Here is a 19,826-nt window from a genome sequence, read left to right as displayed (position 1 = left end):
CTCGTGGAGACTTTTGAAGTAGAAAACATTTCTTAGCACACAAAGTAGGGGTCGACATACTAAGAAAAACGTAAAATTAAGCAACTTCCTCAATGTGCCGAAAGTTAAAGGTCTAAAGGGCCCAGAAAGGTTTCAAATAGTGAGTGTCGGATAGCTCTATCAAAAAAAAAAAAAAAAAAAAAAAAAAAGCAAATTCCGAAAGTCACTTCCGGCCTAAAAACAGATCCGGAACAGCAGCCTAAAATCACTTGTTTCTTTACTCGTTTTCTTTTTTATTAAAGTCCCAGCCAAATTAACTTATTTATATAATTCTTTCTGTAATGTGTTCCTCGGTTCAATACCCTCAGGCATTTTTTGATTTTTTTGAAAAAATGTCCACAATGAATGTAGTTAATAAGGGCTTAAGTGAAACTCTGTATTGACTCATATTAGCGCTCGTAATGGTGCTTAAGTAGTGAAACAAATCACTGACTCACATTAGCGTTCGCAGTAGTAGAAAAATGTAAACGGCCAATCTAATCGACCGGAGGATTGTAATTTTTAAGAATAAATAAAGAATATGTTCTCATAATTTATTATATTTGATTTACCTAAAAATCGTAGCTCATATCCCTAGAATGTTTTAAACATTGAGTTGCTTGCCTGAAGAGCTAGAACCGTGGAGTTTTGTTTGGTTTTCATACAATGTATGATGATGTTTGTTGTTTAAAGGGGCCTAAAATCTAAGGTCATCGGCCCCTTCATGGATTGTAATGTGCTTTGTAAGATAGGGTGCGATCCAAAGTTACCTCTAGGTATTTTGGGGTAAAACAATGTTCCAGGTGATCTCCATTCCAGCAAATGTTGAGCTTCCTCGGTGAAGCTAATTCCTGCCCGTGGTGTCCCTGCATAGGTACTTGGAATCGAATTCCAGTACTGTACTGAACGTCAGCATTCCAGAAGCATTTTCAGTCTGTGTTATTTTTTTTGCTCTGCTACTAACATGCTTGTCAAACCTATGCACAAGCAACGAATATTACATACATCATGTTATGTAACAACAGCTGGTTTATTCGTGGCCGATTAGACTGTCACAGAAACCTATTTCCTTTTAGTCGCCTCTTACGACAGGCAGGGTTACCATGGGTGTTATTCTTACCAGCCTCACCCACAGGGGGGAGGAGACCTAAATTACTGTAAGATGCCAAAACCTGCATCAGGAAGGATCTGAATAGTACCTGTTGATCAATGCAGTGTACATGACTGGTGGAGAGTTACCAGAAAAACCGACCCCTCCTGAGCGGTAGAAGAAGAAGAAGAAGAAGAAGAAGACGAAGAACAAGAAGAAGAAGAAGAAGAAGAAGAAGAAGAAGAAGAAATGTTCAAGAGTACAAAACTAATTTCATAATCTGCTTTTGATTAATAAATGACAGTGATCACTAACGAAATAAATTTTCCACCTATATGAAGTAATGTTAAAAAATAGAAAACAATCAATCTTCTATTTTTGTTTAGCAAATTACGGTGATCATAGTCGAAATAAATGTTCTTGGGAAGAGGGGTGGAAAGTCCATGTTAACCAAAAATCCTTAGCATGCGGGGAGGTGAATGAATATCGTTCTTTGTCCGCCATTGAATGTACAGTATATTCGACGTTGTGGCATTTCATATATTCACCCCCTATGGGTGGGGCCGGTAGAATAAAACCCAAGGTATCCCCTGCCTGTCGTAAGAGGCGACTAAAAGGGGCCCCAGGGGCTCTGAACTTTGGAGCGTGGGTTGGCGACCACGGGGCCCTTAGCTGAGTCCTGGCATTGCTTTCACTTACTTGTGCCGGGCTCCTCACTTTTATGTATCCTATCCGACCTCCCTAGGTCAACTCTTGTTCTTTTCCGACCCCGACACTATTAGGTTTGCGAGGGCTAGGGAGTCTTTCATTTTCACGTCCTTCGTGGCCCTTGTCTTCCTTTGGCCGATATCTTCATTTTTCGAAGTGTCGGACCCCTTCCATTTTTTATCTCTGATTAGTGTTATATAGAGGATGGTTGCCTAGTTATACTTCCTCGTAAAACAATAATCACCACCACCACTTTCATATATTCACTCCCTTCATCAAGACGAACAAACGTTTTTAGGAATGAAAAAGATCGTAATACAGAAACTTTTTCGTTATTTATGTACAATGGTTGAGCCGAACCCAAAAGAATGGGAACCAGGCTTGTCTTCAAGACAGAACCTAACAAAAGACAGTTCAAGGAAGCAAAGTGATAGTCACGGTGGGATTGCAATCAGACACGTACCGACTGTTGATATCTTCAATGAAGACGACGTCCTAATGCGGAGAATGGCTGTGTTCAGCCTTGGGAAGACATGTTATGGTGACGTAACCTGCTGTAAGTTTTGGTCTCTGTCCTTACTTGTTATTTCCGGTCACTTGTAACTTGATGTTCGCTTCAAGAGCTTCCGTGAGATGATTGCCACTTGAATACTTTTACAACTTACTGACGGTTAAGGAATGAACACGTTGTATCCGATAATTTTACAATATGGCCTCTTTTTCTCGGAGATTTTCTCTTTTCAACACGTCATGACATAAAAGGGCTTCTTTTTGAAATAACGTAATGAAATGACTTATTGTTTTAAACCCTTTCACTCTTAGTTCGTCGTTTGCGCGAGTGACAGTGTTGCCGTCGGATTTCTATGTTGTTATCTCTATTTATCACTGTGATGGATGTCATAATAGATGCTCTAAAAAGGAAGGAGCAGCAGGACTTGCAAGCTTTCATCTTTGCAGAAGACGTAGTGATCTGGGGTGAAACCGAAAATGATGCGGAAAAAAAGCTACGGAAATTGAGTCCAGAGTTTACGAGGTATAATTTAAATATCAACAAGGCTAAGACGGTGGTAATGAAGTTGTAGAAGGGAGATGAAATGAAATGGCGTATGGCTTTTAGTGCCGGGAGTGTCCGAGGACAAGTTCGGCTCGCCAGATGCAGGTGTTTTGATTTGATCCCTGTAGGCGACCTGCGCGCCGTGATGAGGATGAAATGATGACGTAGACGACACATACTCCCAGCCCCAGTGCCAGCGGAATTAACCAATCATGGATAAAATTCCAGACCCTGACGGGAATTGAACCCGGGACCCCTGTGGCCAAAGACCAGTACGCTAACCATTTAGCCACGAAGCCGGACAGAGGGGAGATGACAAACCACAAATCAGAATAAATGACACCAAACTGGACAGTGTTCCAACGTTTAAGTACTTGGGTAGTATAATATCAAAAGACAACCTTGCAAAGTATGAGGTGGACAGTCGAATTAGCGAGGCAACTCAATTTTACCACTAGGAAAGACAACATGTGGGATAAACAAGTACCATTAAAAGAAAATATGACATTATATAAATCGTATTATACACCACGTTAACGAGACAACTCAAAACTTCAAGCTGCTGGACGAAGCTCCTGTGCACCATGATACAGAAGACCAGGAAGGACAAGTTCAGGAATGAAAAAGTCGGAGAGGAGGCGGGAATAGGAGATTCCTTCCTACAGAGGATTCAGAAAGCAAGAGTGAAGAGGTTTGGCCATGTACGAAGGATGAGTGTAAGCAGGACTGAAAGAAGAGAATATGAAAGAAGTAAAAGGATAAAGACCAGTGGGCAGACCCAGAGGAAAATGGACAGATCTTGTGAAGAAAGATGTCGAGGAGAGAGAGGACAAGATTGGGAGAAGATTATGAGAGAACAGTGGTTCATGGACAGACAAAGATGGAGGGGGCTCGTACACCACACCCGGGCAACTGGAAATGGTCAACGATGATGGTGATGATATATATGTATATAAATCATAAATATAATCATCCAACTAAGCCGAAAAAAGTGGCATTTAAGTATGCACTAATTTTCTTGCTATTAAACACTTGTATGGAATGCAGATGTAACATTCCTTTACTAGACACACGCGATTCACCAACACCAATACATAAAATCATGATCATGAATGAACAACTGAATGAAAAATTCACACAACTTACAGCTGTGGCTGTAGTACAATCAGTCCGTACGTGGGTTGTGAGATGTATCAGTCTAACTTATCAGTGTTCACTCTTAAAACAATATGTACACGTCTCCTAGATAAGACAGCGTGTTAATTAATACAAACGATAAATCAATTAGTAAGGTGGTAAGAAAACCGTGTAAAGACCACAAACGCGAAGGAGCTCTCTTAAATACACATCCCCCTTTCATTTTACACTGCACAATCTACTTCTCCTGTCCCTAATTTGCTTTGTAGTACAACACTACAACACTCATCTGGTATAAATCTGTGGTGTTTGTTAATACTAGCTTCAATGCGGAGAATGATCTCTACATCTACGGATGTGACAGAACAGTACTTGAATTCGGGAGCAAGTGAAGGTGTAAACATTCTGGTAGATCCACATTATCAGCACCAGCCAAATATTTGTTTATAGCCACCATGATGTCGTAGCACGATATTTTGTTTGCAGGCGGAATCCGAGTTTTCCTGAGATACGTTCACGCTTCACGTTCTCCCATAAGGTCCAGCGAATCACCAAGACGCAACCCACCTGTTTCTAGCTTCTTGATTGATTTTAGCTGGTATGATTTGGAAGTATTTCTTGATAAGTGAATTTCGATGGTTGACAGTCTACCAACTTAAGTGCGGTAATAAAACAATATAAGTTTCACTAAAGGGACAATTATTTCACGAGTATCACAATTAAATAGAAGTATGCGTGATTATACAATTTTGAAGTCGTTTAGTATTTGACTACACACTAACAAAGTAACAGACAATAGATAAAACTGAACAAACACATTGACTGAGTGGAACTGACAGACTGACGAACGTGCGTGGCAAGCGGGTGACCTTAGCAAAAATATATATTTTGCTATTTGCTTTACGCCGCAGACACAGATAGGTCTTATGGCGACGATGGGACAGGAAATGCCTTGGAGTGGGAAGGAAGCGGCCGTGGCCTTAAGGTACAGTCCCAGCATTTGCCTGGTGTGAAAAATGGGAAACCACGGAAAACCATCTTCAAGGCTGCCGACAGTGGGATTTGAACCCACTATCTCCCGGATGGAAGCTCACAGCTGCGGGACCCTAACCGCACGGCCAACTCGCCCGGTAGCAAAAATATACCCCTGACACCCTTCGTCGCAGAAGATGCTGAACATTGGTCTGCTAGTTGCTGTAGCGCCGTACAATTCCGTTAGCCGCGACGAACATTTTGTGCGTATTTCCGCTAAGTATTTTTCTTAATTAAATAAATTAGGGAAAATAATCAGCTGAAAAGACAACAAATTGCATTTGTTTCAATAATTCCTAGTCTCAGGCGGTTAAAATGGAATAACATTTATTTTTTCTCCACAGTCTCTCCCCTCCTCCAATCGCCGCTACTGGTTTCATTACCTAAAGAGTTCACGGCATTGGGTTACTTTACATTTTCTGAAGACTGCTTGTAAAACATGTTAAAATATGTTTATAATTAAAGTGGAAAACATGCACAACAAATCAGATATTTGAAATTTGGTAATTTGTCCAATTCCACCTTCAAACGCACTTCTTTGTCGGTTTTGGAGGTTTACATATCAGCAAACAAAATATGCATTTGCATACAAATGCGATGCCTAGTAATCACTCAATGGTCTAGTTTTTGTAGTTCTATTATGCTTATTAAGTTGGCTGCAAAGTTGTCGTTCTTCTCTGTGGCTAACGACATCATTCAGCTTGCGTGCTTGCTGAGACATTGCACGTTTTTGTTGTTTGTTATATTTCATTTTTAGGTGACAGGTGTTGGTTGTCACAAGTTGCATAATTCATTTCGAAAAGCATTCAAGATTCATGCACAGGACTAATGGTGACAGTGATGAGATGCTTTGTGGAAAGAACGGTAATGGAAATTGGCCTAAAACGCCGAATCAGTGATTTGCCCGGCAGATGTAGTCAGATTTTTGAGGGTCGGACTGAAGTCCATCCGGCACTGTACGACGTCGGAATATGTCTAGTGACACCTTTAGTGTTTACCTGACAAAATTCATTAAAACACGGCCATAGACGTCCAAGAGAAAATCTCTTTACTCTACTGTCTAGCAGGCCTACACACACATCAGAACTACGTGAAACGAGAATTGGAAATATTGACTCCTCTTGTCCTATACTAGACTTAACTAAAGTTGGCGTCTGACAGGTAAGGTTGGAGGGAGGAGCACTGCACGTGCCATTTGTTGCCACATTCCAGCATTCCTTTCTACACACTCTTACCCCTCGCTTCCGGCTCACTTGTTCCCTCCTTCATTCTGACCGCTGTGATCTGTTGTAGACTACCTGGCCAGGCGGTGTCGTCCCATTTGCGATCACTCTTATACAAACAATCAGGTTCTTATAAGTGACAGTGACAGGTTTGGCAACTCCCAGCAAGACGAGTTGCTCTGAAGTTTTATCTCCATGGCAACCGCAGTCGCCCCACCCTCGTTTCCATGGCAACCACACAGCCACTCCCTTTATCCCGCCTCGGCAGGCAGTAAACGGACCTCCGTCTAAGAAATGTCAGATGCCAACTCTTATTATTAGCAGTATAGTCGCCTTTCTCGATAGTTCTAAACTAGCGTAACGATTTGAGAGTACTCACCGATGACGGTCCGGAGCGTCTCCCGGTGCCGCTGCTGCTCTTCGTCGGCCGAGGAGTAGCCGTCGTTGATGACCCCAGTGGGCGGCGGGTGACTTTCGAGCGCCTGTAGCTTCCGAGAACCCCGCAGAGACCGGTTGAGGAACTCATTCTGCTGGGCCACGCGCTCTTCTTCCTCTTTCCGTTTACGGAGAGCCTCCTGTAATTCAAAGACAATACGTAGAGATCACAGGGACAACAAAATACTTTGACATACAAATCGAGTTGTGTCTCGTACGAAAAGATCAAAGTTAACGTTTTTACGCTTCGTAAATTAACGCTAACTGGTACCAAAATCCCATACAAAAAAAAAATCGGTAAATAAATAATCCAGGCTGGAAACTCATTCTACATTCATTCATTTTCATTCATTCATTTTATTGTTTTCAAAAAGGTATTCGACAAAATAAAATTACCTAAATTAATGGACATTTAATCTAAAGACTACTGGACGAGTTGGCCATGCGGTTAGGGGCGCGCAGATGTGAGCTTGCATCCGGGAGATAGTGGGTTCCAACCCTACTGTCGGCAGCCCTGAAGATGGTTTTCCGTGGTTTCCCATTTTCACACCAGGCAAATGCTGGGGCTGTACCTTAATTAAGACCACGGCCGATTCCTTCCCACTCCTAGCCCTTTCCTATCCCATCATAAGACCTATCTGTGTCAGTGCGACGTAAAGCAAATTTTTTTAAAAAAACTAAAGACTGTGTCAGTCCACAGGTTTTACTATAATAATTTCGTGTGGCTATTACTAGCAGAGTGCAGCCCTTGTAAGGCAGACCCTCCGATGAGGGTGGGCGGTATCTGCCATGTGTAGGTAACTGCGTCTTATTGTAGTGGAGGATAGTGTTATGTGTGGTGTGTGAATTGCAGGGATGTTGGGGACAGCACAAACACCCAGCCCCCGGACCACTGAAATGAACCAATGAATGTTAAAATCCCCGACCCTGCCGGGAATCGAACCCGGGACCCTCTGAACCGAAGGCCAGTACGCTGACCATTCAGCCAACGAGTCGGACACAGGTTTTACTAACATAGCTATTATGAAAAAATCATCAGCCTGTCTCCAATCATTCGACCGGGTCAGGAATGGAATGAATGTAGTCCCATTTAGCGGCGAGGATATAAATTGTAATAATGGTATTTGATTTACGTCCCACTACATAACTACTTTTACGGTTTTCGGGGACACCGAGGTGCCGGAATTTAGTCCCGCAGGAGTTCTTTTACGTGCTAGTAAATCTACCGTCACGAGGTTGACGTATTTGAGCACCTTCAAATACCACCGGACTGAGCCACGATCTAACCTGTCAAGTTGGAGTCAGAAGGCCAGCGCCTCAACCTATGAGCCACTCAGCCCGGCGATAGAAATTGTGGCGGCTGGCGAAGCCTGTCACACTACTCTGGGACAATGATTAATGACGGGCAGATGGAATTAAATGATACTGGAGAGAGTCGCTGGAATGAAAGATGCCAGGGAAAACCGGAGTACGTGGAGAAAAACCTGTCCCACCTCCGCTTTGTCCAGCACAAGTCTCACATCCAGTGACGGGGATTCGAACTACTGAACCCAGCGGTGAGACGCCGGTGCGCTGCCGCATAAGCCACGGTGGCTATACCTAAGATATATATGAACACTTTAATATCAATTAGGATTTGGGACAGACAGACAGACAGAATGGAAATCAATCAATAGAAGTGTCAGGCAATGATACAGTGTTTCTCCCTGTCATGTATAACTTGCATGGATAGGCTACTGTTAAATGGTGGCAAGAGATGCATTGATATATGTATATAAACCTGACGTTAGATACTATCTTGTTCGCAGATGATAATGCACTAATTTATGCCCAACGATCGGTCCACAACTTGCACAGAATTACATCCTAGAACAATATGATTATATCAAAAGAAAAAAAGAACTAAAATTATGTATTTCAAATGGAAAGAACCCGTTTCATGCAAAATGTGTTTAAACAATGAATTATTGGGAAGAGTAAATGAGTTAAATTATCTGGGTTATAAATTAAATATATATTTGCTAGTTGCTTTACGTCGCACAGACACAGATAGGTCTTATGGCGACGATGAGACAGGAAAGGACTAGGCGTGGGAAGGAAGCGGCCGTGGCCTTAATTAAGGTACAGCCCCAACATTTGCCTGGTGTGAAAATGGGAAACCACGGAAAACCATTTTCAGAGCTGCCGACAGTGGGGTTCGAACCTACTATCTTCCGAATACTGGATACTGGCCGCACTTAAGCGACTGCAGCTATCGAGCTCGGTAATTATATTTTCGAAAATGACGTAATTGCAAAACCGGCCATCTCCGCCAAATAGTCATCGAGAAAAATGCCATAAATCGATTTCGTCCATCCTCTTTTATAGCCTATTTTAATTCGATATTTTCGGTAATGAAAAATATTGTTATAGTAGTCGTAATGAGTTTAATGATTAAAATCATGATGACGTAGTATCGGAGATATCGCAGAAAAGTTTTCGGAGTTGATCCGTTTTTCTACAATTGGAGAGTTGGCGGGTTTTAGTGTGTGACCGTATTTCACTATAATTCAATCATTTACACAACTTAGAAGAACATGCTGTTTACATAGAACTTTTAAAATATAACAACCGCACAATAACAACAACCCACTTATGACGAAAGGAAATATCTTAATCCATTTTAGAACGTTAAATATGCAATTATCGAAAAAGAAAGTTATTGCCAGAAAAAGTTCAACTGAGTAGTGTTAGTTTCCGTTCAAGATAAAGTAGTGACGAACGAACTTGTCGAGCTCAATGAGGTATTGTCTGTTCTTCATAGCTAAACATTTTTTCTCTAAACTGGTTTGTTTTATTTCTTCTTCTTCTTTTCCTTATTTACGATGAGGTCCACGTTCCAATTTCAATCCATCCTTCGTTGTTATTTTCCGTTCTTTCCACTATTCCTTCATCGTTGCACTATGCCTAATTCTTCTCTCCTTACACCTCTTTGGACCGGATCTCTTTATCATTCTTCCTTGGAATCCTTTTCATTCTTAAAACTTTAATTTCTTAAAACCTCTCTTTCTATAGTTTCCTCTTCTCTTATTTTATTTCTTTCTGAATCTTTGACCTCCTGTATCCAGTTCGTTGTTGACTTTTTTTTCACACAGATACTTGAATATCTGTTTTATCAAACTGTTATCATGCATTCTATAGATACGTCAAAACAATAGCAATCACCTTTCACTTATTGTTCCTGTTATATTTTCTATGTTCTGCGTCCTTATTATTTCTTATTTTCCATTGGTCTGTTGTTTTCATTGTTCCTAAGATTTTCTTATGATTCTTCTTTCTAGTACTTCCAGTTCATCTAAACTATAGGTTCAAAACTAAACATTCACTTGCGTAAAGACCTTATGGTTTCACCACGGTCTTGTAGTGCTTTAAGATTTTTAGATAAGCATTTCTTGTAAAAATTCTTATTTATTTAACAATATTACCCACTACTTTCTGTACAAAACTTAACCTCGAGTGGGTTGTTGATTAGGAATGTCAACATTATAATAACCTCCACAGGAAAAACAAAGGAGTTTTGATTTGACTCGTAAGTTTCACGATCCAATTAATATGGGAGTTGACTAGTTTAAAAACAAAATACTGTATCCTCCACCCCCATGGCCTTGGCCTACCAAGCGACCGCTGCTCAGGCCGAAGGCCTGCAGATTACGAAGTGTCGTGTGGTCAGCACGACGAATCCTCTCGGCCGTTATTCTTGGCTTTCTAGAACGGGGCCGCTATCTCACCGTCAGATAGCTCCTCAATTCTAATCACGTAGGCTGAGTGGATCTTGAACCAGCCCTCAGGCCCAGGTAAAAATCCCTGACCTGGCCAGCAATCGAACCCGGGGCCTCCGGGTAAGAGGCAGGAACGCTACCCCTACACCACTGGGCTGGGAAAATACTGCATCACTGAATGAGTAATAACTGGACAGCACCATAGCCAGTCACTTCACTTGCTTTTCTCTTGGATATGATAATTTTTACATTGTTATTAAACTGCTCGATCAAGATTGATTTTTGTAATAGACTACTACTACTACTACTACTACTACTACTACTACTACTACTACCTCCTGATTTTCTCATTCTTTACGAGTCGACATTTATGTATGCAATAACCCTAGTTTTATGACAAAATGCCCTTCCGGACGCCATTATTACGTGTTTCTGTGCTGGTCGGTAGTGTGTTGTGTTGAGTTTGTATGGAAAGATTTGTAATGAGACAAGCAAACACAGAATCCTAGAGCCTGAGGAAATTACTAGACGCAGGTAAAATCCTGAACTCAGGCGGTAATGGCACCCGGGACCCTCAAAAAAGAATACCAAGGCGCTGATCATTCAGGTAATTATTGTTTTAAGAGGAAGTACAACTGAAGAAGCCGTACAAAGTAGTGATTATTAACGTTAAATAAATGAATAAATAAACGACTGACCAAAAAGATCTTCAAATTCATCATAGGGTTAAAGGCCACCTGCAAGGGGTAGAAGAGGTCAAGAGGAATGCGGAAGAAGTTGGAATTACACTAGAGATGATCTACAACAGAAGAGAATTCGGAAGAAGTGTCGACACTCTAAAATCATTTGAAGAGAAACCACTAAAACGGAGACCCCAACGGATCATTTCCGAAGAGAAGAGAAGAGAAGAGAAGAGGCCAAGAAGCCTTAATGTTTATGCCGTTCATTGTCGGCCAAATTCGGAAATAAATAAATAAATAAATAAATAAATAAATAAATAAATAAATAAATAAATAAATAAATAAATAAATAAATAAATAAATAAATAAATAAATAAATAAAGCAAACCAAACCCTATGGCACTACAGCCCTTGAAGGACCTTGGCCTACCAAGCGACCGCTGCTCAGCCCAAAAGCCTGCAGGTTACCAGGTGTCGTGTGGTCAGCACGACGAATCCTCTCGGCCGTTATTCTTGGCTTTCTAGACTGGGCCGCCATCTCACCGTCAGATAGCTCCTCAATTATAATCACGTAGGCTGAGAAGACCTCGAACCAGCCCTCAAGTCCAGGTAAAAATCCCTGACCTGGCCGGGAATCGAACCCGGGGCCTCCGGGTAAGAGGCAGGCACGCTACCCCTACACCACGGGGATCTTGGGAGAACACACATCCTAAATACTTGAAATTTTCTACCTGTTCCAGCTTTGTATCACCAATCTGACATTCAATTCTGTTGAATTTCTTACCTACTGACATCAATTTAGTCTTCGAAAGGCCAATTTTCATCCGTACTCATTGCACCTATTTTCAAGTTCCAAGATATCAGACCAAGCTTTCGGCACAATCTGCCATTAGGACCAAGTCATCAGCATAGGCCAGACTGCTTACTAGATTTCCACCTAATCGCTCCCTGTCACTTTATACCTTTCAGCAAATGATCCATGTAGGTCCGCCTCTGTGGTGGATCTTCTTACCTCTGCATTCTCGAGGAGCGCTGGTTTCAAAATCTCCGAAGACTCTCCTCATTATTTTTGTTGCCGGCCGGGTGGCTCTACATCTTTAACTCAGCTCCCCGCCGGACTCTCAAGCATATAGGCCTGACACCGAGTTGGAAGTCGGCCGTTCCCACACCATGCGCACCTGTGTCATCCCCGATGTTAATCCTGCCATATCCGAAGAAGAGATTTGCTACGCCCTCCGCACCGCTGGCTACCCAGTCCACGATGCCCACCGGATGTTGGATGCCTCAACTTCATCACCATCATCGCAGGTTCTTCTTTATCTACCTACGTTGGACGACTGGAAGCGCCTCCTTGACACGGGAGTGTCTATTCACGACCGATACTACCTAGTGGAGCCTACCAGCCAGCCTATATTAGCCCAGCTTACAGCAGATCCCACCACATTGCCTGTCGTCAACGCGCCTCACCACAAGCCTCTGCTACAACAAACATCGCCCTCCTTTCCCCCTCATCACACACCACCTACTACTACCACCGCGACCACTACGATGTCAGCCACTACTCGCCACCATATTCCTGTTACTACCGTTACGTCATGCCATCCTTCCCCTGTAATGATATCCTCCCTCTCTTCTATCCTGACTTCTGCACAACCTCGTCCCCAGCAAATTCCCGACAACATCCTAGCCTCCCCCGCCGTGTCACCACCAGACGACACCGCAACAGCCGCCGCAACATCCTCGCAACGGTCGCAACCACCACCTCTGGACACTATGTCAAGCTGTGTCATCCGCGGCATAGAACCTACCATCTCAGAACGGGAAATTCTCCAAGAACTCCAGGAAGCAGGCATCCCCGCTCGTCGGGCGTTCAGGATTTACAACGCCTCCGGGCCTACTTTTATGGTCCGAATTCACCTTCCCACCGCCAATGATGTGGAACAACTTATCAACACTGGTGCCTACATCTTTCAACGTCGCTTCAAAGTGGAGCCCTCACGTTCCCCACCCCAACCTTTTCGCCATACTTCCAACACTCCCTTTCGTCGCCCCCGGCCAGCCAGTCCTCCATTTCAACCTTGTCAACCCGTCCGTCCACCCCTACCTCCACCTAACTTCTTGTATCAACCTCCTCTGCAACTTGAACTCCTCAGACTCCTCACCACCTCATTATGCAATATAACCGCAACATTACACCTTCTAACTCTTCAATTCCATCCTAGCCCTCCCATCTAAAACTTGTCAATCATTGCACTCTCCTCAAAATATTTACCCCTTGCACACATCCCCGATCATTCACTACTATCCGCACACAACTCCTAATTCCATACATCAAATTACCCACCTCCCTCTTTCCTCACATCTTCTCAACCCCGTCATCTCTCCTGGCCAGAGAGAGGGCGACACCCTCTAGGTGGCCCGCCCCACCCCTTCAGGGTGGGGAATGAAAGCATTTGAACAACAACAACTCTGTGGTGTAGTGGTTGGTGTGATTAGCTGCCACCTCCGGAGGCCTGGGTTCGATTCCAGGCTCTGCCACGAAATTTGAAAAGTGGTACGTGGCTGAAACGGGGTCCACTGACTAGAGGTGGGTTCGATTCCCAACTCAGCCATCCTCGAAGTGGTTTTTCCGTGGTTTCCCCACTTCTCCTCCAGGCAAATGCCGGGATTGTACCTAACTGCCAATCTCCCCATCCCCCCGCAAGGTCCCTGTTCAGCATAGCAGGCGAGGCCACCTGGGCGAGGTACTGGTCATCCTCCCCAGTTGTATCCCACGACCTAATGTCTGAAGCTCCAGCACACTACCCTTGAGGTGGTAGAGGTGGGATCCCTCGCTGAGTCCCAAGGAAAAACCGACCCTGGAGTGTAAATAGATTAAGAAGAAGAAGATCCATGGAAACTACGAACAACAAAGGTGAAAGATTACAACCCCGTCTAACCCCTGTAAGTACTCTGAACCAAGAACTCATTCTACCATCAATTCTCACTGCAGCCCAATTGTCAACATAAATGCCTTTGATTGATTTTAATAATCTACCCTTAATTCCATAGTCCCCCCCCCCCATTATGGCGAACCTCTTTTCCCTCTGTGCCCTGGCATATGCTAGATATACGAAACATAAACACAACTGCATAGCATTAAATAATCAAATTAAATGTATAATCAAAATACTTTAAAATATTAAAAAATAATGATATGCACTGTAAATCGCTGAGTATATTATTGTAGCTAATTTCCATTTGCCCCCAAACCCTAAAAAAATGAAACAAATTAATGTTACTAAATAAAGTTCATATATAATCTGTCTTTAAACCCCTAACCTAAACATAAAGAGTACGGTAACTATTTTATCGTGATGCGTAGTGTGTCACCAAGTACTTCTCCTTGTTTTGGCGCTGGTCCGATAAAGTTCTCTTGTAGGCTGAGAAGGACCGTTCAACAACGCAGGAAGTCGCCGGTGCATATTTCAAAAGCGAAACCTTGCTAGGTGAAATACTTTCCGGGGGCTCTTCTTGTTCGCCACTAACGATCTTGCCCAAACAGATACAGAGATTGAATAACCTAGATTTCGTTTCAAGACTGCATAGAGTTTGTTAGAGACTGAGCAATGAAAGGCATCTATACTGAAATTCAACTCAAGAGCTTAGGAAAAGTATCCTTCCGCATGTGAGCACGTCCCCTGTTCCCCTTCCCGTCTCTATCACCCCACAACCAGCTTATCACTAACGCCGTGCGTCTCTGACAAGTACTTCATTCACCGAGCTCGATAGCCGCAGTCGCTTAAGTGCGGTCAGTATCCAGTAATCGGGAGATCGTGGGTTCGAGTCCCACTGTCGGCAGTCCTGAAGATGATTTTCCGTGGTTTCCCATTTTCACACCAGGCAAATGCTGGGGCTGTACCTTAATTAAGGCCACGGCCGCTTCCTTCCAATTCCTAGGCCTTTCCTATCCCATCGTCGCCATAAGACATATCTGTGTCGGTGCGACGTAAAGCAAATAAAAATAAAATAAGTACTTCATTCTGAAATAGTGAAGGATCAAACGAAATCACATCCTTTCACATAGCTGTACTTTGATTACGTACCATACCTATTTATTCCTTTATTGACCATATAAAACCTGCAGATTACTGACAAATACCGAGGCAAGAGAAGCAAGGTTTATTTTTATTTCATAATGCAATTTGTGTGAGGCACATGGGGACTTACAACATAAGTATACGATTCCGCTCTCGTGCAACGACTGTCAGTGGTAATTTCTCACAGTTCAAAATGCTGAAAAAAACACCTGTGAGTGGGATTGCAAAATAAAATGTTTCCAGGAATGTTGTAAATATTGTAGTCTCGTCACTCGGAAGGTAAAAACGAACTCATGATCCCCTCATGACAACATTTCTGCAGGTAGAGGGCGGTTACGAATATAAAGCAAAGTACAAATTATTATTATTATTATTATTATTATTATTATTATTTTTATTATCATTATCATCATCATCATCATCATCATCGAATACGCCAAGGTTCCTATTCCCATACCGTGTTAAGGCCCTTCCTGTTTTATTTACGGCGAGTGCTGAGCTGACACATAGACCTTTCGCTGCAGACTTGGATTTTCAGTGGAGTTTAAATTCCACGCGAGCGGCGTAAACACTGTACACAGAAACGCCGGTCAGATACGCGGTGTTTTTCACCACGTCTTCCACAGTCCACAGCGGATTCTCATCTCGTAGGCTACTGTAAACGTTTAAAACAATTTGGTTTAGATTTCCTACTTAATTTTTCTCCACTTTTGTTAGCTTTAAAGTATTTCACAGGGGACTCAAGCGTCACAGCATCACACACTGCTTGCTCACAGTTGGCAGCCATTATGGATACTGAACAGTTTGACAGTACGCTGTTGCAGCCAGTATTGCCAACAGTTTTCTTGGATCCATCTACAACGTCGCAAATATGCGAACTTATCAGCAGTGGAATGAACTCGAACATGCTTACTAAGTACACAGTGCAATAAGATATTAATATCATATTAAATAATTATTATTTTGCAACATACACCATTGAGAACAATAACTATTCATACCCATCTACGTATGAAATATAAGAGTTGGTAACGAACCCGAATAACATACAACCTGTGATATATTTTCCATATTTATACAGGGGAAAAAAATTAATTCGTCAAGTCAGTTCACCAGAATATCTAACCAAACTGAAGGAAGCTCTTGACTTCAGGAACAGGTAACAAACCTAGGGAACTATTTGGCGCAGCGGAAGCCTTCCCACCGACCAGAAGTCTGACTAACATCAAAGGGACCGCTAAGGTCTTGAGCTGACTCTCAGTATAGACATCCCTGATTCTGAGAAAGGATTAGTACTGTTGTGTGCAGTTGAAGCACTCGGACTTACTGTATTTCACAGACAAAGGGTTGGAAATCCCAGTTTTAAAGAAAGTTTAAAGCCAACTTCAGCAATTGAAATATATTCTACATGAGAAGAAACTAAGCAATTATTTTACTAAAGTCTGAAAATTAAACGAGCTGACACGTTCTTTTAGGTGGAATAATTACCCAGATACGCACAAAAATGTTAGATTCTTCACATAATATGTAAAAATATGTACTATTACTGAGAATTCGTAAAAATATGAAAAATGAAACTCAGGTGTAGCCACCCATATGAGAACCACAATTCGACGACATTTTAAATTTTTAGTTGTCTACAAGTAAAGAAATGGAAAATGTAATTAAACCGGGCCCTAGTTATGACACTACTAATTTTAAGCAAAATGTGTTTTTTTTTAAATATCAAAGCTGTGGTATAATCAATAACGATAAAATCTTGTTCTTAACCTCCTCGTTTTTAACTTCTAGAAGCCAGTTATTACATGTAGTCAAATGTTTTACGCCATTAGCTAGCAGAGACCTTGGCACACAGCTTATCAGTTAGATACACTTCACGAAGGCCAGTAACACATTACCTGTTGCTTGCAGACAACATGGGGTGAACTGGACACCATATTATCACATGTTAATGCTCATCACTGGTCCACTACGTGATAACTGAACTCTTCCTTCTCCCAGCTGCAGTGGGGTGAGGGCGGGTCAGGTCACATGACACTCAACCACGCGTGAACAAACCCATACAGACTGTATACACACACCTGTTCCGGCTTATCAGCAGCTCCTACTGTGCACTGCATTCCGTCTCGTGTTTCGCGAGACACGTGGTAGAGGGATCACCTTTATCAAAATGAACACGCAAAGCGTTAAGACAGGGGCGTACACGGTATGCCATGCTGGAATTGTATTGTATTGTACTGTATTCAGTGGAGGATCTAGAAGTATGTCATGTAGTTTGAAGCATCAGAGAAGCTACATGAGGTAAGACAGCTAAAACAAGTTAATACTGCCACGTGGAGGCCTTGCTGTCGGGTGACGTCTTCTCTAAGGTTCCCCTCGTCCCTGTAAAAAATATACGGGACGCATATCGTCCCGTATATTTTAAAATGCCGTGTTTAAACTTTATTTACGACAAAGTTCTGATGTATATTTCTCATTGTGTAAAATAGTCCGGCTCCTTGGCTACATGGTTAGCGTTCTGGCCTTTGATCACAGGGGTACAGGGTTCGATTCCCGACAGAGCCGGGAATTTTAACAATCATTGGTTAATTTCTCTGCCTGGGCGTATGTGTCGTCTTCATCATCATTTCATCTTCATTACGACGCGCAGGTCGCCTACGGGAGTCAAATCGAAAGACCTGCACCTGGCGAGCCGAACATGTCTTCCGACACTCCCAGCACTAAAAGCCATACGGCATTTCATTTCATTGTATAAAATAATTACAGTTGTTTGGTTGGCAACAACAGACCAGTGAGAGAGTGGTGGCGTGGTGATGAAAACTGTTTTAGAGGAAGTACAACCGGGCAACCATTCTCTATTAACATTAATCGGAGCAGGGAGGAATCCGACACTTCGAAAAATGAAGGTATCGGCCAAAGAAAGGCAAAGGTCACTAAGGGCGTGAAAATGAAAGGCACCCTAGGCCTCCACATGTGCCAACGGCGGGGTCAGAAAAGACCAAGAGTTAACCAAGGAAGGTCTGGTAGGATAGATGAAACGGCAGGAGGCACAAGCAAGTGAAATCAATGGCAGGACTCAACTAAGGGTCCCATAGTTGCCAACCCACGCTTCGAAGTTAGGAGAATCTGAGGCCCCTTTCAGTCACATCTGGCGTCAGGCAGGGGATACCGTGGGTGTTTTCTACCGCCCCCATCCACAGGGAGTAAACCAGTGAGACAGACGTATATAAAATGTAAAAATGGCAACTTGTAACCCTGCAGAGTGAACTTTTTTGTGACATTTGATGTTTTTGTTATGTACTGGAATTGGGCAGTTTCCATTTTTAACAACAACAACAACAACAACAACAATAATAATAATAATAATAATAATAATAATAATAATAATAATAATAATAATAATAATAATAATAATAATATTCGGTACTGATTTTCTACAAATAAATTGTATTTTTTAATGAGGTATGTGGTTTATGTCAAGAAATTCTAATGCTTAATAATCAACAGCAGTCGAAGAGTTCCGTATTTTCATGCTTGTAATGTGTTCACCTTACTGCCACGGCGTGCAGTCCTGATTGCCCTCATGTGTAGATTTAATACTGGACTTTTCCTTAAAATCTCATATTTGGATGGTGATTGGAATTACAGTAATTAGCAAAATTATTCCCCAAAAAAAGCATTTCACACAGTTATTTATATTAGTTTTCTTTGGCATCCAAAGCTGAATTTGATGTTTAATTTAAAATTAAATATGAAATGCCGAGGAGTGTGGGAGACTGAAAAATAATGTCAATCTAAATTATGGATGATACCTGCAATGCCACAAACTCATCATCAACATTGACACTATGACATATGTATTCCCAAGATATCATCAGTTCACAAATTATGAGTCACCACGGGAAGCCTGAATTATAAATGAAAGCCAAATTATTAAAAAAGGTACATGCTACTCTACAGTATAGAAAGAAAATAACCCACAACAATACTGTGAGTAGCACAAATCAGAATCTGTAAAATATCGTGACCTATGTGTAATAGAGATGGTGATTTAGGATGCTGACGTAGGGCGATGAATACCCTACCATTTCATGTGACTCCGTGTGTAGCCAATTTTGTTACACTACCTCCACAATAATAACAAGCCTATTACAGACCATCTGCCTGGACTTCATACGGGGGTTTTAATAAAATATAAAAAAATAAATAAAAATATAGGATTGAAGCAAGTTCAAATTAGTTTTATTTCAGATGATTTTTACCTGGATCTGAGAAGTTGGTTCGAGGTTCACTCAGCTTACATGGGAACAACTGTAGTGCTATCTGACTGAGATAGCTACTCCGGCCTAGAAGCCAAGAATAACGATCGACAGGAATCGTCCCGTTGACCACACGTTACTTCGTAATCTGCAAGGCCCGTCAAGTTTTATTTGCATTTTATTAAACAGTTTATGTTCCAGTTAGGATAATAATAGTAATAATAATAATAATAATAATAATAATAATAATAATATAATAATCGTATGGCTTCAGCTACCGTGTGCAGACGTTTCATTTTGACGCCATCTGGCTATCTGCTCGTCAATTTCGACGTTCCGTTTTACTCTAGGCC

The 19,826-nt window shown here is 42.1% G+C and overlaps 1 protein-coding gene across 5 annotated transcripts in view; it reads right to left on the bottom strand.

Moving 5' to 3' along the window:
- The window catches only part of sdt (stardust), an 851,212-nt gene that overhangs the window by 70,202 nt on the left and 761,184 nt on the right, over window positions 1–19,826 (bottom strand). For all 5 annotated transcript variants that reach the window (XM_067155496.2, XM_067155497.2, XM_067155493.2 and 2 more), the window contains one exon: window positions 6,642–6,837. In XM_067155496.2, coding sequence (XP_067011597.2) covers window positions 6,642–6,837 — 196 coding nt within the window. The remainder of the gene's footprint in view (window positions 1–6,641; window positions 6,838–19,826) is intronic.

Source organism: Anabrus simplex, chromosome 11, assembly GCF_040414725.1.
Source record: "Anabrus simplex isolate iqAnaSimp1 chromosome 11, ASM4041472v1, whole genome shotgun sequence".
Lineage (NCBI taxonomy): Eukaryota > Metazoa > Arthropoda > Insecta > Orthoptera > Tettigoniidae > Anabrus > Anabrus simplex.
This window is presented reverse-complemented; position numbering and strand designations above follow the sequence as displayed.